This window comes from Bombus pascuorum, chromosome 5 (assembly GCF_905332965.1).
Source record: "Bombus pascuorum chromosome 5, iyBomPasc1.1, whole genome shotgun sequence".
In the NCBI taxonomy this organism is placed as follows: Eukaryota; Metazoa; Arthropoda; class Insecta; order Hymenoptera; family Apidae; genus Bombus; species Bombus pascuorum.
The window spans coordinates 17,726,942-17,742,871 of record NC_083492.1 but is presented as its reverse complement, the minus strand read 5'-3'; the positions used below and the strand labels follow the sequence as shown (position 1 = coordinate 17,742,871).

At 28.5% G+C, this 15,930-nt stretch overlaps 3 protein-coding genes across 3 annotated transcripts; 2 read left to right on the top strand and 1 right to left on the bottom strand.

The window, feature by feature from the left end:
• Nucleotides 1–377: 377 nt before the first annotated feature.
• LOC132907131 (uncharacterized) lies at nt 378–7,255 on the bottom strand. The gene is made up of 20 exons (XM_060959900.1): nt 6,501–7,255; nt 6,191–6,393; nt 5,947–6,105; nt 5,620–5,887; nt 5,422–5,549; nt 5,095–5,364; nt 4,892–5,016; nt 4,734–4,831; nt 4,531–4,661; nt 4,318–4,457; nt 2,800–2,849; nt 2,479–2,681; nt 2,240–2,395; nt 1,914–2,175; nt 1,710–1,837; nt 1,383–1,655; nt 1,181–1,305; nt 1,023–1,120; nt 816–946; nt 378–751 (listed from the first exon to the last, which is right to left on the bottom strand). Exons 1-20 carry the CDS (start codon nt 6,595–6,597, stop codon nt 611–613), a joined length of 3,186 nt encoding a protein of 1,061 aa, XP_060815883.1. The 5' UTR covers nt 6,598–7,255; the 3' UTR covers nt 378–610.
• A 194-nt stretch (nt 7,256–7,449) lies between these two features.
• LOC132907002 (transcription initiation factor TFIID subunit 6-like) lies at nt 7,450–10,597 on the top strand. Its single transcript, XM_060959706.1, has 8 exons — nt 7,450–8,081; nt 8,180–8,498; nt 8,586–8,989; nt 9,078–9,281; nt 9,396–9,578; nt 9,703–9,919; nt 9,990–10,312; nt 10,390–10,597. The coding sequence occupies exons 1-8, from the start codon at nt 7,902–7,904 to the stop codon at nt 10,480–10,482; spliced, it is 1,923 nt and encodes a 640-aa protein (XP_060815689.1). The 5' UTR covers nt 7,450–7,901; the 3' UTR covers nt 10,483–10,597.
• Nucleotides 10,598–11,031: 434 nt separating this feature from the next.
• LOC132907000 (MATH and LRR domain-containing protein PFE0570w-like) lies at nt 11,032–15,634 on the top strand. The gene is made up of 3 exons (XM_060959704.1): nt 11,032–11,693; nt 11,772–11,885; nt 11,963–15,634. The coding sequence occupies exons 1-3, from the start codon at nt 11,604–11,606 to the stop codon at nt 15,206–15,208; spliced, it is 3,450 nt and encodes a 1,149-aa protein (XP_060815687.1). The 5' UTR covers nt 11,032–11,603; the 3' UTR covers nt 15,209–15,634.
• The last annotated feature ends 296 nt before the right edge of the window (nt 15,635–15,930 follow it).

Here is a 15,930-nt window from a genome sequence, read left to right as displayed (position 1 = left end):
CTCATCATCATCATCAGCAACGGCAACAACAGCATCATCAACATGATGATCATCATCATTATTATTATCACTATCATCACCATCATCATCGTTGTCATTATTATCATTATCATCATTGTTATTATTCAATAGTTACGTACATATTATACGAACAATACAAATTTACTGCTTGTATATATTAAGAATATCTTAATAAAAATAATGTGCGAATGATAGTCAATTAAATTTTGTTGACCATATATCCTTTTATCAAAAAATTGATGATGTATTTTAAACATCAAAGTATATCGCTTTTTAACTTTACTATAAAATTTTACTCTTTCCTATCCTTCGTTAATTGTACAATCCATTAATAAACAGATTCATTGACGGGTAAATTGACGTAAATAATAAACGTTTATTTTAGATTCTATGCACAAATAATATACTACAATGAAAAATCTAATCGTATGAAACCCCATGTTGCAATCACCTTATCATCGCAAGTAATGTGTATTAGGTACAGTGTTTAACAAATTTTTCTAGCACGAAACAGTTAAATGTTGTATAATATTTATTATCACAATAGAATTAATATATTACATTATATATAATTATAATATATTACAAACTATGTTTTAAAAGCACCAGCATTTGCAGCTTTAATTATGAAGGTTTTCATCGTATATTCATCTAATTTAGCAAAACTCGCTGTTTGTACTACGGCAGTCATGTGATTTAGCGCAAATTTGAAACAGTATTCCTCCGATTCCTAGAATTATATTAAAATTAATGACACTGACTTTGTTTAAATAAAGCAGCAAAATTTTATTTACCTTAGCATTGTAGTCAATGGCTATACTGTAGCAAAAAGCAGCGTTTTCAACTGTAATTCCTCTTCTTATTATTTGTATGCAGCGATTTTTTAATTGATTTTCCGAATAAGCAACCGCTAGTTTCAAAAGTTCTTGAATCCACAAAAACCAGAAATAATTTTCAAACCACGTTATAAAGTCTCAGGGAAAAAATAATGAAATACATACCTAGTATACTTTCCAGAGGTAAATCGATTTCGTCAGTGTACAAATACTTCAAATAAGCTTTGTATACATCGTAAGAAAATTTTTGTTGTTTTATAACACTACAACGAATGATTGTAACAATTAAGGAATCTAGATACTCGTTAAAACAACAAACCTACCTCTGATTATTTGCGGTCAATGTTTCTTGAAACATCGTTCGGAAGTATTGAGAACGTATTACTAAAATAGCTTTGTGCACGTAAATAAATTTTTTTCGTACTTGTATCACGAGATCACTCGTAGTCTACAAATGACAAAGAGAACAGTTTCAAGAAAATAACGATGTGAGAAATGATATTTTTTTACTCTATAAATACATACCTGATCGTTAAATGCTTCTCTGAAACAATCTATTAAACTCACGTCTGGTTCTTCGTTATGAAGAACAAGTGGTTGATGCATAACGCTAGGTGATGCATAACGCGCGAAAACGTCATGTAAGGATCCTAAATTAGTGAGTACCGGAAGTGTGATACTTTGTCCCAAACACTCGCCCCACATAAATATCCGATTACCTTCTGCCATAGCTATGCTTATGTGATTGTAATGTGAAGTTGCTACATCCAATACTCTTCCCATCACTTCTTGTTTCAACTGAAGAAAATTTTATTAATTTTCATTCGTTAATGTAATCATATTGCATTTTACCTGTACTGGACTACAGATATTCGTCTTCATGCCAAGCCCTAACTGTCCATAATTATTTCCACCCCAGACATATAATGCTCCTTTGTTACTCAATGCCAAAACATGTGCATAACCACAAACTATTTTTTCTATCAATGCAAAAACATATTACCAGTATTCAAAAAATGTTCAGCTTAGATATATTCTAAACAAAGATAATATTACCAATTACAACACCAATAAGCATTGTGACTTTACAGGGATCCACTTGATTAACATAATTTCCAATTCCTAATTGACCAACATCGTTACAACCCCAACCATAAACTTTTCCAGTATCTGTAACTGTCATGCTCGATGACTGACAGCAGCTAATACAAATGACTGTTTTGCTAGCTAATGTGGAATTCACTTTCATAGGTGTATTTTCATTTATGTTAACACTTTTACCTACTTGGCCAGATGTATTTTCACCCCATGCATACACCTAAATAGATATATATATATAATCTTTGATCATTATTAAAAAAAGCTTTAAGTTTCTATCTAACCTTTCCTTCGTTCGTTAATGCAAGAGAGTGATGACTCCCGCAGGCTATATCGACAATAAATTCATCATTTAAATTCCTTGTTACAGGCATTGGAATCATATGATTGGTAGAACAATTTCCTAGTTCACCGTGACTGTTATGTCCCCATGAATATACCTCTCATAAAAATCATGTTATTAAATAATACAACATTAAACTGTTTATTAATATTGTAATAAAGCATTATAAATTCCAAATACCTTTCCTTCCTCAGTAAGAGCCAAGACGTGTGGACCTTTACCATATGCAAAAGTTTTTATATCCTTACCACATAATGCTTCGACTTTCTTCGGATAAAAAGTATTACAAGCATCCCCAGTTCCAAGACACCCAGAAGTGTTACTTCCTAGAGCATATACTATTTTATCCCTTGTTATAATTAAAGCTTCATTACCTAAATCACCTGTTTAATGAAACATAATATTTCATAAATTCATATACGAATATTGTTCTTATATAACAATAAGATATAAAATATGTAATAAGAATAAAAATAAAGGTAGAAATAATAGACATTTTACCATATACAAGTGCCATATGAATTTTTGAAACATGATTCGAGTCTAAGAAACTAAAAATTGGCCAATTCTTCAAATCCCAAAGAAACATCTTTATATACATATATATATGTATATATGTATATATATATATATCCTAAATTTCTAAAAACAAACTGATTTTAATATGATTTTAATAATAACTTCAATATAATTTGAATTTTATTTAGTAGTTCCAGTGTTTAATCTTCTAACTTTCATTAGGCATTTCTTTACTTAATCATTTATGAGTACTATAATTTTTTCTCATTCTTTTTTATGAATTAAATGTAGTATACTCTTCTTTAAATTCTGCACTATGAATAATTCTAAAATATAAACAATCGATATAAAGTATAATATGGTAAATATTAACTGGTATTAACAATAATAAATAAACTCTTTCACTAACATGTGTATTCACGTTTTATATTTCAATAGTTTGTCAATCTTGTTGAATAAATTTGTAAACAATATCATTAAACACTATTGTATAGTCTGTACAATGAGACGAAGCATTAATCGTAAACAAAATGTAATTACTGCAGCTGCAACTATTCGCTGTCTACTAGTGACATTCGAATATTCACCATAATCCCTATCATCCCTCCTCTCGATTCGTCATTGTTTAAGGTTATGCATTTTACCCCGCACTGTTCCGGAAAAATCTTCCTGACACGAATTTACCTATATAATTTGATATATAAATAAGACCCCTCCTCTGATAGAAGCAATCACCACGATGAAGAGTAATAAAATATAAAAATGTTATGTCACATTCTAAAAAACTTGTTAGGTACATAATTAATGAGAACTTAATTATTTAGATTATAGTATCAAATAGAAATATTAAAATACAAGTCACAAGCAAATTTTAAATCTTATAAAAGAAGATTAAAAAATTTAGATACAATTTTTATAAAATTTATATACAAAAAACATATCAATATGTATACATTTTCACACTTTTCTCCCCCCTCCTCAAGAATGGTTCCAGAATCCTTCGCTAAATTCAGTTCAATCAGAAAGATCTTTGATTCAACTATAGCTATGGAAGATAATTTATCTTAAAGATCTAAAAATAAATTATAATAAAGTAACTAGTAGCAGCAAGGTTCATTATTCTGGTGATAGTTTATTCACTTTCACATCTTAATAGAATCTTTAATAAATTCTTAATAAGATAAAAAAGATGCAAACGTAAATTACAAAAGAAGAACAATTATAAAAAATGTCATATCGTGAATTTTATTAAAATCTTAAAATACAAAGTAAATTATTATGCTTATCATAAATAATCTGTCACAATTCTAAAAATGTAGTAATCCAAAACAAATGTTCTGCAATTTAAAAACTATACATTTATACAAAATTTACATATTATTAAAAATATTAATTCTAAGAAATATGAATATTTGGAAGTAATATCTGCTTAATCTTGAAGCATAACAATGCGAATTATTTATATTGTATTATTTCCTTTGTGTGATAAACACTTTGAACTAAGTTTTAAAAATACCCGCTTGAGCAGCTCTAACTATGAAAGTTTTCATTGTACTCTCATCTAGTTTCGCAAAATCCTCTGTCTGTACTACTGCAGTCATGTGGTTTAAGGCAAATTTAAAACAATATTCTTCTAATTCCTATAAATTTATAATATATCAAATATTTTAATTGTATTTTGTATTAAAAAAATAAGTAAGAGATATTATTTACCTTAGCACTGTATTGAATAGATATGCTGTATAGATAAGCGACATTTGTAACCGTTATCTTTCTATTTATCATTTGTATACAATGTCGTTTTAACTGATTTTCAGAATAAACATTAGCTAAATCTAAAAGTTCTATGTAAAAAAAGATATTATAAAACATATTATTAGACGCTCTCTTTCTATGAAAGATAAAAAAATATTTACCTAATGCATTTTCTTGTGATAAATCAACTTCATTAGTATATAAGTATTTCAAGAAAGTTTTGTATACGTCATAGGAAAATTGTTCATGCTCTATAATACTACAATGCGTAATTATATTAGTGAAAATATAAATGTGCATGTTGGAAAAATTGTTTTACCTTTGGCTATTTTCTACCCAATGCTCTTGAAACATTGTTCTGAAGTAATGGCAGCGTATCTTCAAAACAGCTTTGTGTACATGAATGGGTTTTCCATGTACTTGAATTACAAGATCGCTAGTGGTCTTTAACATGCAGCAAGAGATGGCATAAAAATATGATAAAATCAGCAAACATGTTATTGTTTATAAAAAAATACATACTGGATCATCAAAGGCATTTCTTAGACTATTTGCTATATTTGCTTCTTCATCATTGTGAAAAATAAGTGGCTGATGCATGACGGGTGGAAACGCATAATATGCAAGAGCATCATACAAACATTTTAGTGGAGTGAGTATTGGAACTTTAATACTCTGACCTAGACACTGACCCCACATAAATATCCGATTGCCTTCACACATAGCCAGACTTATGTGATGATAATGCGAAGTTGCTATGTCTAATATTCTTCCCATTTCGGGTATTTGCAGCTACAGAAATATTCATTAGTTTCAACTTAACAGTACATACACAAAGTAAATTTTTACCTTTCTTGGTGTCCAAACATTTGAGTCTGTATTAAGACCTAATTGCCCATAACTGTTAGCTCCCCAAACATAAAGAACACCTTCATCACTCAATGCTAAAGTATGCATGTAACCGCAAACTACTTTTTCTGTGTATTAAAACACATATTATTAACAATGTTTTAATACTCATATATTCACAAAAACGATCAATATTACCTATTACTATTTTTGCAAATGTCGTTACTTTTTGCGGCTCTACTTGACTAGTACAATTTCCAATTCCTAGTTGACCAACACCATTATGACCCCAACTATAAACTTCTCCATTATCCATAACCGCTACGCTGGATGAGTCTCCACAACTAATGTGAACAACTTTCTTGCCATTTAATGCAATATGCAGCAATTTTGGTATAGGTTGAACTGTACTAAGGATAGTACCACAACCTACTTGTCCAGATACATTGTGACCCCATGCATATATCTAAAATAAATGTATCAATTTTGCATTTGATCTGCTCTGATCAAATATTTTCATTTTACCTCTCCTTTACTCGTTAGTGCAAGAGAATGATGACCCCCACAGGCTATATCAACAACAAATACATCATTCAATACTGACGATATAAGTGTTGGAGTTAGACATTCGTTGGTAGATCTGTTTCCTAATTCGCAATAATCATTATAACCCCATGAATATACCTTTCACATAAATTATATTATTAAATTAAATAATGTAATATTATACTACATATTAATGATGTAATAAAATTATCTTCTCAAACACCTTTCCTTCCTCAGTGAGAGCCAAGACATGTGGACCTTTGCCATATGCAATAGTTTTTACGCCTTTACCACATAATGCCTCAATTTTCTTTGGATGAATAGTGCTATGAGTATCACCTGTTCCAAGACATCCATAGGTATTGTTTCCTATACCATACACCATATCATCCTTTGTTACAATTAAGGTTTCATTAGCTGCCTTACCTGTTTAAGCAAAAATAATGAACAAAATCTTTTTTTGCAATACGTATTATATTATACAAATACAATATTATACAAAAAAATAAACTGATACAAAAAATAAATATTACCATATACAATAGCCATACGGACATTCGATATAAATTTTGATTCTAATAAACTAAATATTGACCAATTCTTCAAGTCATAATACATACTTATATTCATATTTATGTTTTTAATACGATGTGAAGATACTATTAATGTAATTCGATGAAATTATAACGTATTTAAATTTCAATTTTTATCACTGCTTATCAATCAAACACTGTATATTTTTTTAATTTTATAACAAAGAGTGTTTAAATATACTAAACGAAGAATTGTCATAAAATCTGTATTAAATTGATTTCATTTAAATCTTGTAATAATATCCTAAAAGTTGTCTAAAGTTTTCGCACTATATACACATGTTTATAACTAAACAAACAAAAAACAAAAGAAAAATTTCTAACCGTCTTTCATATAAACAAAGTTAATATACATAGTACATATCATGTCAGTGTGCGTCAGTGTGATACTCTATAGCTGATACTGTAATTTCAGAATCATATCCAGTTTTTAATTTCGATCATTACTAGTAGCATAATTTTATTTTTTGCTACATCGGTAATGTTGAAAATACAATAAAAATAGATTCCTCAAATTTTATGACAGAAAAATGTATAATAGCAAATTTCGTCAAATGAATTTTTTTACATATTAGTATATGTAATTTACAAAATTAAATGAGTATAAATTGGTATAAAGAATCATAAAAGAGTATCAAATTATAGGGCGGGTTTTAAATCATGACATTGTTCTCTTTCTTATTTTTAACAATTTTTTCACAATATTTTATTAAAGCTTGAGTCTAACCAGAGCTAAATATTTTGCAGGTTCCTTTACCGTTTCAATATTGCTTGCAATGTTACCAATCTAATCTAATACCGATATAAGATTAAAACTTATAACGTTGGTAGGTGATCGATAGCGATTGTAACTAAAGTACTTTTACCCTTATACTATGTAATTACAAATAGAGATAGAATTTCTTATAATCATAAATAAAGCATAAAATTCTATACTTCTATAATATGTATACATATTTATATAGATTGCTATTATACAAGCGAATAAATAATAAGTAGCTTATTGAGTCACAAAATGTGGCTTAACCAATAGTATTGGAATAAAGCAGTACTCTACTACTTTAGAAATTATTAATCAATTGTAGTGGCATAAGTTCTATTTGGGGTAAACATTTACAGAACCATTAAACAGTATCAGTATTAATATCTAATATGAGAGACTAAATCTAAAATACAAAAGATTATAGCTGTAATAACAAAAGAGTTTATTACATTGTATGGTTGATTGAAAATTATGAGTTGTATCCAAAAATGTGTTATCGATATATAATATTTTTACAGTAAGCAGTGTTTACATTGTCGATCATATATTTTTAAGGAATAACCTTTTAATCATTTCATATGGAATATAATGACCAAGATACTTTAAAGATGAATGAAAGCGACTCCATTTATGGAACTACCTTGTCCCAAGAATCAATAAAGGTAATTGCAGAAAGTATAGGTGTTGGAAATTTCCCAGATGAAGCTGCAAAAGATCTTGCGGAGGATGTAAGTTATAGACTTAAAGAAATCATACAGGTTTGTATATCACTAAATTATAATCCAATTATAAATAATTCCTATTCCTTACATATAATATTAAAGTTGTGTAATTGAGATTACTAATGTTGGTAAAGGATGCTGCTAAATTTATGAGACATGGCAAACGTCAACGAATGACAACACATGATATAGATCATGCTTTGAAGATAAAAAATATTGAACCCACATATGGGTTTTTTGCCAAGGATCATGTACCATTTCGCTTTGCTTCTGGTGGTGGTCGTGAATTACATTTTGTAGAAGAAAAAGAAATTGACCTTAATGAAGTTATATCAATGTCTGGTGGACAAACATGGCCTAAATTACCTTTGGAAATTACACTACGTGCTCATTGGCTTTGCATAGATGGTGTTCAGCCTACAATACCAGAAAATCCACCTCCTGTTTCTAAAGGTAGTAATTCGATAGCATAAAACTAGCCTTTTTACAATACTATGTTAACTAAAAGTAATATTTATTAATTAATCAATAATACAATAGATGTTCAAAAGCTAGAAAGTGTTGATCCAACCAGTAAACTTACAAACAAAAGTCAGAACATTGGTGTTGGGAAACCAGGTGGTGGTGGTAAAAGTCAGAAATTACGTAATGTGGAAACAGTTCATGTCAAACAATTAGCCACTCATGAATTAAGCGTTGAACAGCAATTATATTATAAAGAAATTACTGAAGCATGTGTTGGATCTGATGAAGCACGCAGAGCAGAAGCACTGCAGTCCCTCTCAGCTGACCCAGGTTTACATGAAATGTTAGCACGGATGTGCACTTTTATTGCAGAAGGTGTACGTGTTAATGTAGTACAAAACCATCTTGCTCTTCTAATTTATCTTATGAGAATGGTTAAAGCTCTCTTGGACAATCCCAGCCTTTATTTAGAAAAATATGTATGTATTAATTAATATATAAAAGGAAAGGGGAGAGTGCGTATACATGCACGTATGCATTAATACTCATTAATCTTATATTTTATAGTTACATGAATTAATACCATCTATCGCTACATGTATAGTTTCACGCCAATTATGTATGAGGCCAGAAGTGGATAATCATTGGGCACTTCGCGATTTTGCATCACGCCTTATGGCTCAAATTTGCAAAAATTTTAATACTTCTACCAATAATGTACAAACTAGAGTAACTAGAATGTTTAGCCAGGCTTTAGCAAAAAATAGCCAGGTATAATTGTATACTAAAGCAATAATAGCAGAAATAGAAACACAGAAATAACAATGATAATAGTGATAATGGTAATAATAAAAATAATAATAATAACGACAACAAATTTTTCAGACTCCGCTGGCGTCACTTTATGGAGCAATTGAAGGCCTCTGTGAGTTAGGTCCAGAAGTAATTAAAGCATTAGTTATTCCTAAAATTAAATCTGTTTCCGAACGTATTGAATCATGTATTGAAGGACCAGGTCTATCAAGTGTAGATAAAAATGGAGCAGGTCATATAAAGACTCTACTAGTGGTGAATATAATTTCTTATTAGTATAAATTTTATTGTATTAATATGTATTTTTCCTAGCTATTTTTGCTAACATATTATTATACTGTATAAAGCCTAACAGAAAAATATGCAATGGAATTTACAGAAATCGGTAGCTCCCGTCTTAAAGACTATACGATCTCCTCCAGATTATGTAGAAGATTACAAACAGGATTATGGTTATATAGGCCCTGCATTGTGCGCAGCCGTTGCGAAAGCTCGTACACAGCCAGCAACATTAACAACAAGTGCATCCACAACTACAGCTTTAACAACAAGTCAACAAGGTCCTACATGTACTGGAAAAACCATTGTACAAGCTGGTAATATTGTTTCTATTAACATAAAGTTAGACGAGTATTTTTACTTCAGATATCTTCAATTTTTATTTAGTGACAAGCTCTAGTCCCGGACAACAAACTGGACGTACAATTATGCTTGGAACAAGTAGAGCTGCTGGTGGAACAACTACAGCTGGAGGACAAAAATTCGTTATTTTGCAGTCTCGATCTCAAACACCAACCGCTACAAATATTAACACTAATGCAATACAACAACAACCTCAGCAGCAGCAACAACAACAATCGCAACAACAGCAAGTTAAACTAAGCCAAACCAATGTCACTCAACAAAAAGCACATATACAAAGTAATGCACCAAAATTGGTAGTTGTTTGTATGCCCAGTAATAGTCATGGCACTACTACAGTAACTCAGGTGTGTATAACATATTGCGGTAAAAATCATAAAATATAATTAATTGGATTATTAATTGTGAAAATTATTTGCAACAGGGGAACATAACAGCAAAAACACAGAACGTTTTTGTTACACAACAAAATGTTGAATGTTCATTGAGTCCAGAAGAAGAACATTCTTTTCAGTAATAGCGCCAAAATTCGTTTCGTTTCTAGTAATTTCTAATAATTTGTACAAAAATTAATTTTTGATGTTAATATACTTTGTAAGAAAATAAAAAATTTTTTATGAACATGAAAATGATATATAAATATATATATTTTTATTAAAAACAAAAAAAATATACGAAATTACACAAATTAAAAAATTGAAAATGTATATTTAAACGAACTTCATCATTCAAAGTGTCATCGAAAGTGAAAATAATTAATCTTAATTATTTATTTACTATTTTAATTATACAATTCATAATCAATTTATAATCAATAAATACAATTTATAATTATAATAAACAGATCGCACGTATAAATTGGTATATATGTATATACTTGTATATATATAAATATAAAATAAATATGTTTGTATGATAATGTGCTTGTTTTATATATAATGCATTTATAATCTGATCTATGTAAATTAAGTTAAATTGATACACATTTCTTAGTCAATAAATGTATATGTTACCAAAGCTATATACATATATAGACGATTTAGAACTATATTACTCTGTGGAAGGAGTATTTTTCCCCTCTTAGCGTATTCCCCTCAAGTGAAACGATTTATTCGAATACATGTACATGTGAACAAATCGTAAAATTGTTTAGTCCTAATATTTTTATCATAATCATTGTTTGTAATATTGAGTTTTTTGTATATTTATTTGACGTTGATTGCTATGAAAAAAAGTGATAAGCGTGCACTGTTAAGAAGACATATTTATTTCATACGTACGACGCAATAATGATCGATGTATAAAACTAGATGCACAGAGAAAATAAAAGTACCCACGCCATATTTGTTTTTGAAAGAATTTGCTTTATGTTTAATTTACGAAATAGAATCAAAATGTTGGTTAGAAAACAAGTAGAAATACATACATCAATTTATCTTTAAAGGATAAAATGTATGTTTTATATAAAATTATGAAATATGAAATATGTTGATATTGCAAATGGAGCAATTTTATATACCTTTAAGATTTTGGTTGTAAGAATATAATTTCTTAAAAAATAACATAAGTGAAAAAGTAGTTTATAATTAACTGTTTATATATGCAGTACACATATTTTTATTCATTGCCTGTTATAAAATGGCTACAAATGATGCCTTAATAACCTTTCTTGCAAACACTGTTCAAGAAAATGAAAAGATATTACAGGAGTCATATCTCAAAAGTCAAGTAAGTACTGCATAAGAAAACTTATATTCTAATAATATTATTAACTGGTAATTAATAATAGTATCAACTATTCTTCAGATAAATATTAAACATAAGAAAGATTATGACAAGTTGTTTATCAGACTTAATTACATCTGTCAAATGAAAGCAACCAAAGACGGAGTACAGTTAAATTCTTGGTGTAAAAACAATGTAAGCTTCACTTGACATTATCCTTAGTATATGGTCATCTTATATAAATTTTATAGTCTTTTTATATTTTATGTCAGGTTATAAGTTATATATATGGACCTATCTCAGGATTTCCATCTGGTTCATGGTGGGGTATCCGTATGGATTGTTCTAGAGATCGTGTTCATGACCCCTTCGATGAAAATATTCAAAATGGACCATTTGGAGTTACTTCAATTTGTACTTCAAATATTAACCTAAATGAAGATGTAGATTTGGGTAATTCTCTTACTCTTACAGGACAAAAGTATTCTGTTGGTACATTAGAAAAAGATCCGCTTATTAAAAATTATGAAAATCAAGTACCAGTGAGATTAATTAGAAGCTATAATTTATTCAATGACTTTGCACCTAAAACAGGTTATAGATATGATGGTTTGTACATTGTAACAAACTTTTGGATAGGTATAAATACAGATTCTATAAAATATTATAAATTTGCTTTGTCACGTTTAAACGATCAAGAACCACCATCGTGGAGTACCAAACCGGCTCCTTTAGCTATAAGTAATCATCTATCTACTTCACATTCTTCTTCTACACCTTTACAAAACTGCTTAAAAAATTCTGCTCCAAACATGTATGAATTTAAAAAATATTCACATGGTTCTGAATTTATAATTCAAAAAGGGAAACATGAAAACTCAGATGGATTTTTACAAACTCAAAATATTGAAAACAAAAAGGTAGATGAAACAAAGAAAGGTGTAATTGAAAGTGCAATAGTGACCCGCCATGTATTTAAAAAGTTAAATACTAATACAGAGTGTACAATAAATATACCAAACATGCCTATTATGCCAGAAAACAAATCATTAACTCATATTGGAAACAAAGGATCTAAATCCCATAATACGAACATTTCTATACGTACAGGATTATATAATTCGTCTCACAGCACACAAAACGATAGTAAGAAAAATACTTCATCACTATTTTGTAGAACGGTTAAAGCGATTAATATTGTAAAAACTAATCAACACATAGAAAGTTGGAATTTATCCAACAAAGATAAAAATAAAAATCTAGATGGTAAAGCTCAAACAACCATATCAAATGAATTTCCTAAGCGTGTTAATTATATTTCTCTCAACACTGTAAAACCAGAATTAATGAAAATAAAATTTCCTAAAGGTGTCAATGCAGAAATAAACAGCGATACAAATGATACAAGCTTAAATTCTTGTTATAGACTTGAATGCAATAGTACACATAAAGAAATAACTAACGATTCTAAAGACGTATGTAACAATATCGTAAATTCATCGAATACAACAACTAATATGTTAAACATGACAAATTGTATGTATAAAAATGAAATTTCACCACATAAAATGGTATCCAAAGAATTACAGCAATTCAAATCAATTGATTCATTGTCACCAGATAAAATTGTTCATTTGATTAACAGCAAAAACCATCCTTTATCAAAATTACTAATGGGTAATATGATAGGGTTAACATCGGAACAATCTGTAGCATTACAAACAAAAGACATAATAACAACCAAGCCGGAAATCAAAGATAAGATAGTAACTCGAAATAGTGGTAAAGAAGAAATGAAAGAAAGGACTAAATTTGAAGTTATTTCAGATGATTTAAATGGATCAAGATATTACAAATTTAGAAGACGCAGAAAACTGTCTAGAAAAACAACGAATAAGTCAGAGATGCTAAAATATAATAAAATACATAATGAAAAGTTTAAAAAAGAAACTGTACAGTCTTTAGATATCTTAGAGTATCCTGGAAAAAGTAGAGAGAAAACGAATATTTGCAAGAATTTAAAAAATAAAAGTATAAAAAAAAAAACAGTACAAAAGAGAAAACTGTCAGATTCAACAAGATATATTAAGAAGAATTCTGGAAGTACAATAGGAGCAAGAATACATTTACAAGCTGTGAGAAAAATTGATTCTTCAATAAAGAAACATATAAATAAAAAAAAAATAAGAGAAATTACAAATTTATTAATAGATGCAAAAATTGGACCTAAGATACGTGGTCCACGATATAGAAGATTGCGTTGTATTAACAAATGTACAGAACAATCATGTGAACATTTTAATAGTGCAATGTATACATTGAACAAATGTAAAGTTAATTCAGAACGATCTACTTTTCAAGATAGAAATAAACTTACAAAAATAACTCACTGTAAACGTGTTAAAAGTCAAACTAGGAATGTTAAAATGTCAAAAACATTAAATTTTAATCATAGTAAAATTGGCAAGAATCTCACTACTTCTAAAAAAACAGATAAGAATTATATTGCAAAACCGGCTATAAATAATAATAATAATATGACAAATAATGACAATGATAACGTTGATAATAATAAAAGAGACAAGAATAAAAGATCAAGATATATAAAGAAAAATGTGAAAATTGTAGAAAATAACGATACAACGATTAAAGATCGAAAAAGAAAACTGATGCAAACAATTTGCAGAGATTCAAAATGCAATAAAATTAACGAAGAATTGCAAAAGAGCTATAAAAAAGAAATTTCAAAACCGTGTAAAACAGATGCTGTTACTCAATGTTCTCTCCTTCAAGAACCTGCAATAAAGAATCTGAAAGTGAACGATTTCGTACAAAATAATGTTCGTAATGAGCAATACACTTTTATTAAAATAGAATACGGTAGTGATTTTAAAGATATGAAATCTGAAATATATGAAACTACAAAGTTAGGTGATAAAAATAGAGGCCATCATTCTACATTTCGATCATCTACAGAAAAATGTGTATCTTGTACAAAAACTGCATCTAATTTACAGCAACCTATAAATTCAAATGTATCGTTAAGTAGCAATACTTCGAGTGCAAAAGAACAAAATAAATTATCACCTGAAAGGGTATCTGCATTTGTACCTGTTAACATCCCGGATAATGATCTAAAAATTGCTCGTTTAAGGTCAATAGGATTTAAACCAATTGATTTTAGTAATAGCGATGAAGGTATTAACACTCAAGATAAAAGAAACAAAGTACTAAAACAAAGCGTTACCGAAAAATACAATAAATACACAAATGAGGAAAACGATATTGTCGTTTATATGGATGATGAATTACAATATCAAGATATTGAGGATGAGGACAAAAATTCTTTATCTACCAGAGACAAAACTTTGAATTCAAAAATGTATACTGAACAATTAAATAAAATGATTTTAGAAAAAGAACCATATAATTCACTATTAGAACAAGATCTAGAATCACCATGGCATGGGTGGAAAAAGATTGTAACAAATAAAGATACATATTGGATAGGTTGGTAAATAGACTGTAACAAATATTGTACTATTGTATTTACACACACATATGTGTATATACAGATTTTCTGCCAAAATAAGGCTGTTAACAAAATGCTAAATTATTTTTTCCACTGATAGTTGTAATATTTGATGCTATTAATGCAATTTATGCAATATACTTTTTGTAAGGCAATTAGATCCAATCTTTTATTCAGCTGTATATTTAAATTACTCTAATTATTTTCATTACGTTTTTGTGATCAATGAATCAGTAGTAAAAACTAAAACTAATATAAACAATACTAATTGTATGAAATGATGATTTATTTTGAAAAATGAATTGTATTGTTATTTTATGGAGCAGAATAGTATGTCCTCTCCATAAAAATTCATATATACACAGTTTACTCTCTTGTATAGAAAATAAAGTGCAATTAAGATTTCGATTAATGTTTGTTTTCATTTTCTAAAATACCTAAGAAAATACGACATATGATAGGTATTAAATATGAAATACTTATGTATATAAAATCAGTAAGATAAATATCAACAATAAGTAGTCAATAATTATATGCAAATAAAACAAATACATCGAAGGAATATTCTTTAATTTTTAAATTATTAAATACATTCTATTTTAACGATATATACACTCATTAATTTTTTAATCTAGGACGCAAAGATTTTTGTGGCTCAGTTTTATATATATACATATATATAAATATATGAATATTTATAATATATAG

What these genes read in the sequence shown, in the direction of transcription:
- LOC132907131 (XM_060959900.1), bottom strand. Translation starts at nt 6,597, where the DNA reads ATGAATATAAGTATGTATTATGACTTGAAGAATTGGTCAATATTTAGT. An exon ending in CTCTTACTGAGGAAGGAAAG is followed by an intron (nt 2,396 to 2,478) that starts GTATTTGGAATT and finishes TTTTTATGAGAG; the next exon opens with GTATATTCATGGGGACATAA. An exon ending in ACCTCTGGAAAGTATACTAG is followed by an intron (nt 947 to 1,022) that starts GTATGTATTTCA and finishes TGTGGATTCAAG; the next exon opens with AACTTTTGAAACTAGCGGTT.
- LOC132907002 (XM_060959706.1), top strand. Translation starts at nt 7,902, where the DNA reads ATGGAATATAATGACCAAGATACTTTAAAGATGAATGAAAGCGACTCC. An exon ending in GCCTTTATTTAGAAAAATAT is followed by an intron (nt 8,990 to 9,077) that starts GTATGTATTAAT and finishes TATATTTTATAG; the next exon opens with TTACATGAATTAATACCATC. An exon ending in CTTTAGCAAAAAATAGCCAG is followed by an intron (nt 9,282 to 9,395) that starts GTATAATTGTAT and finishes CAAATTTTTCAG; the next exon opens with ACTCCGCTGGCGTCACTTTA.
- LOC132907000 (XM_060959704.1), top strand. Translation starts at nt 11,604, where the DNA reads ATGGCTACAAATGATGCCTTAATAACCTTTCTTGCAAACACTGTTCAA. An exon ending in AGTCATATCTCAAAAGTCAA is followed by an intron (nt 11,694 to 11,771) that starts GTAAGTACTGCA and finishes ACTATTCTTCAG; the next exon opens with ATAAATATTAAACATAAGAA. An exon ending in ATTCTTGGTGTAAAAACAAT is followed by an intron (nt 11,886 to 11,962) that starts GTAAGCTTCACT and finishes ATTTTATGTCAG; the next exon opens with GTTATAAGTTATATATATGG.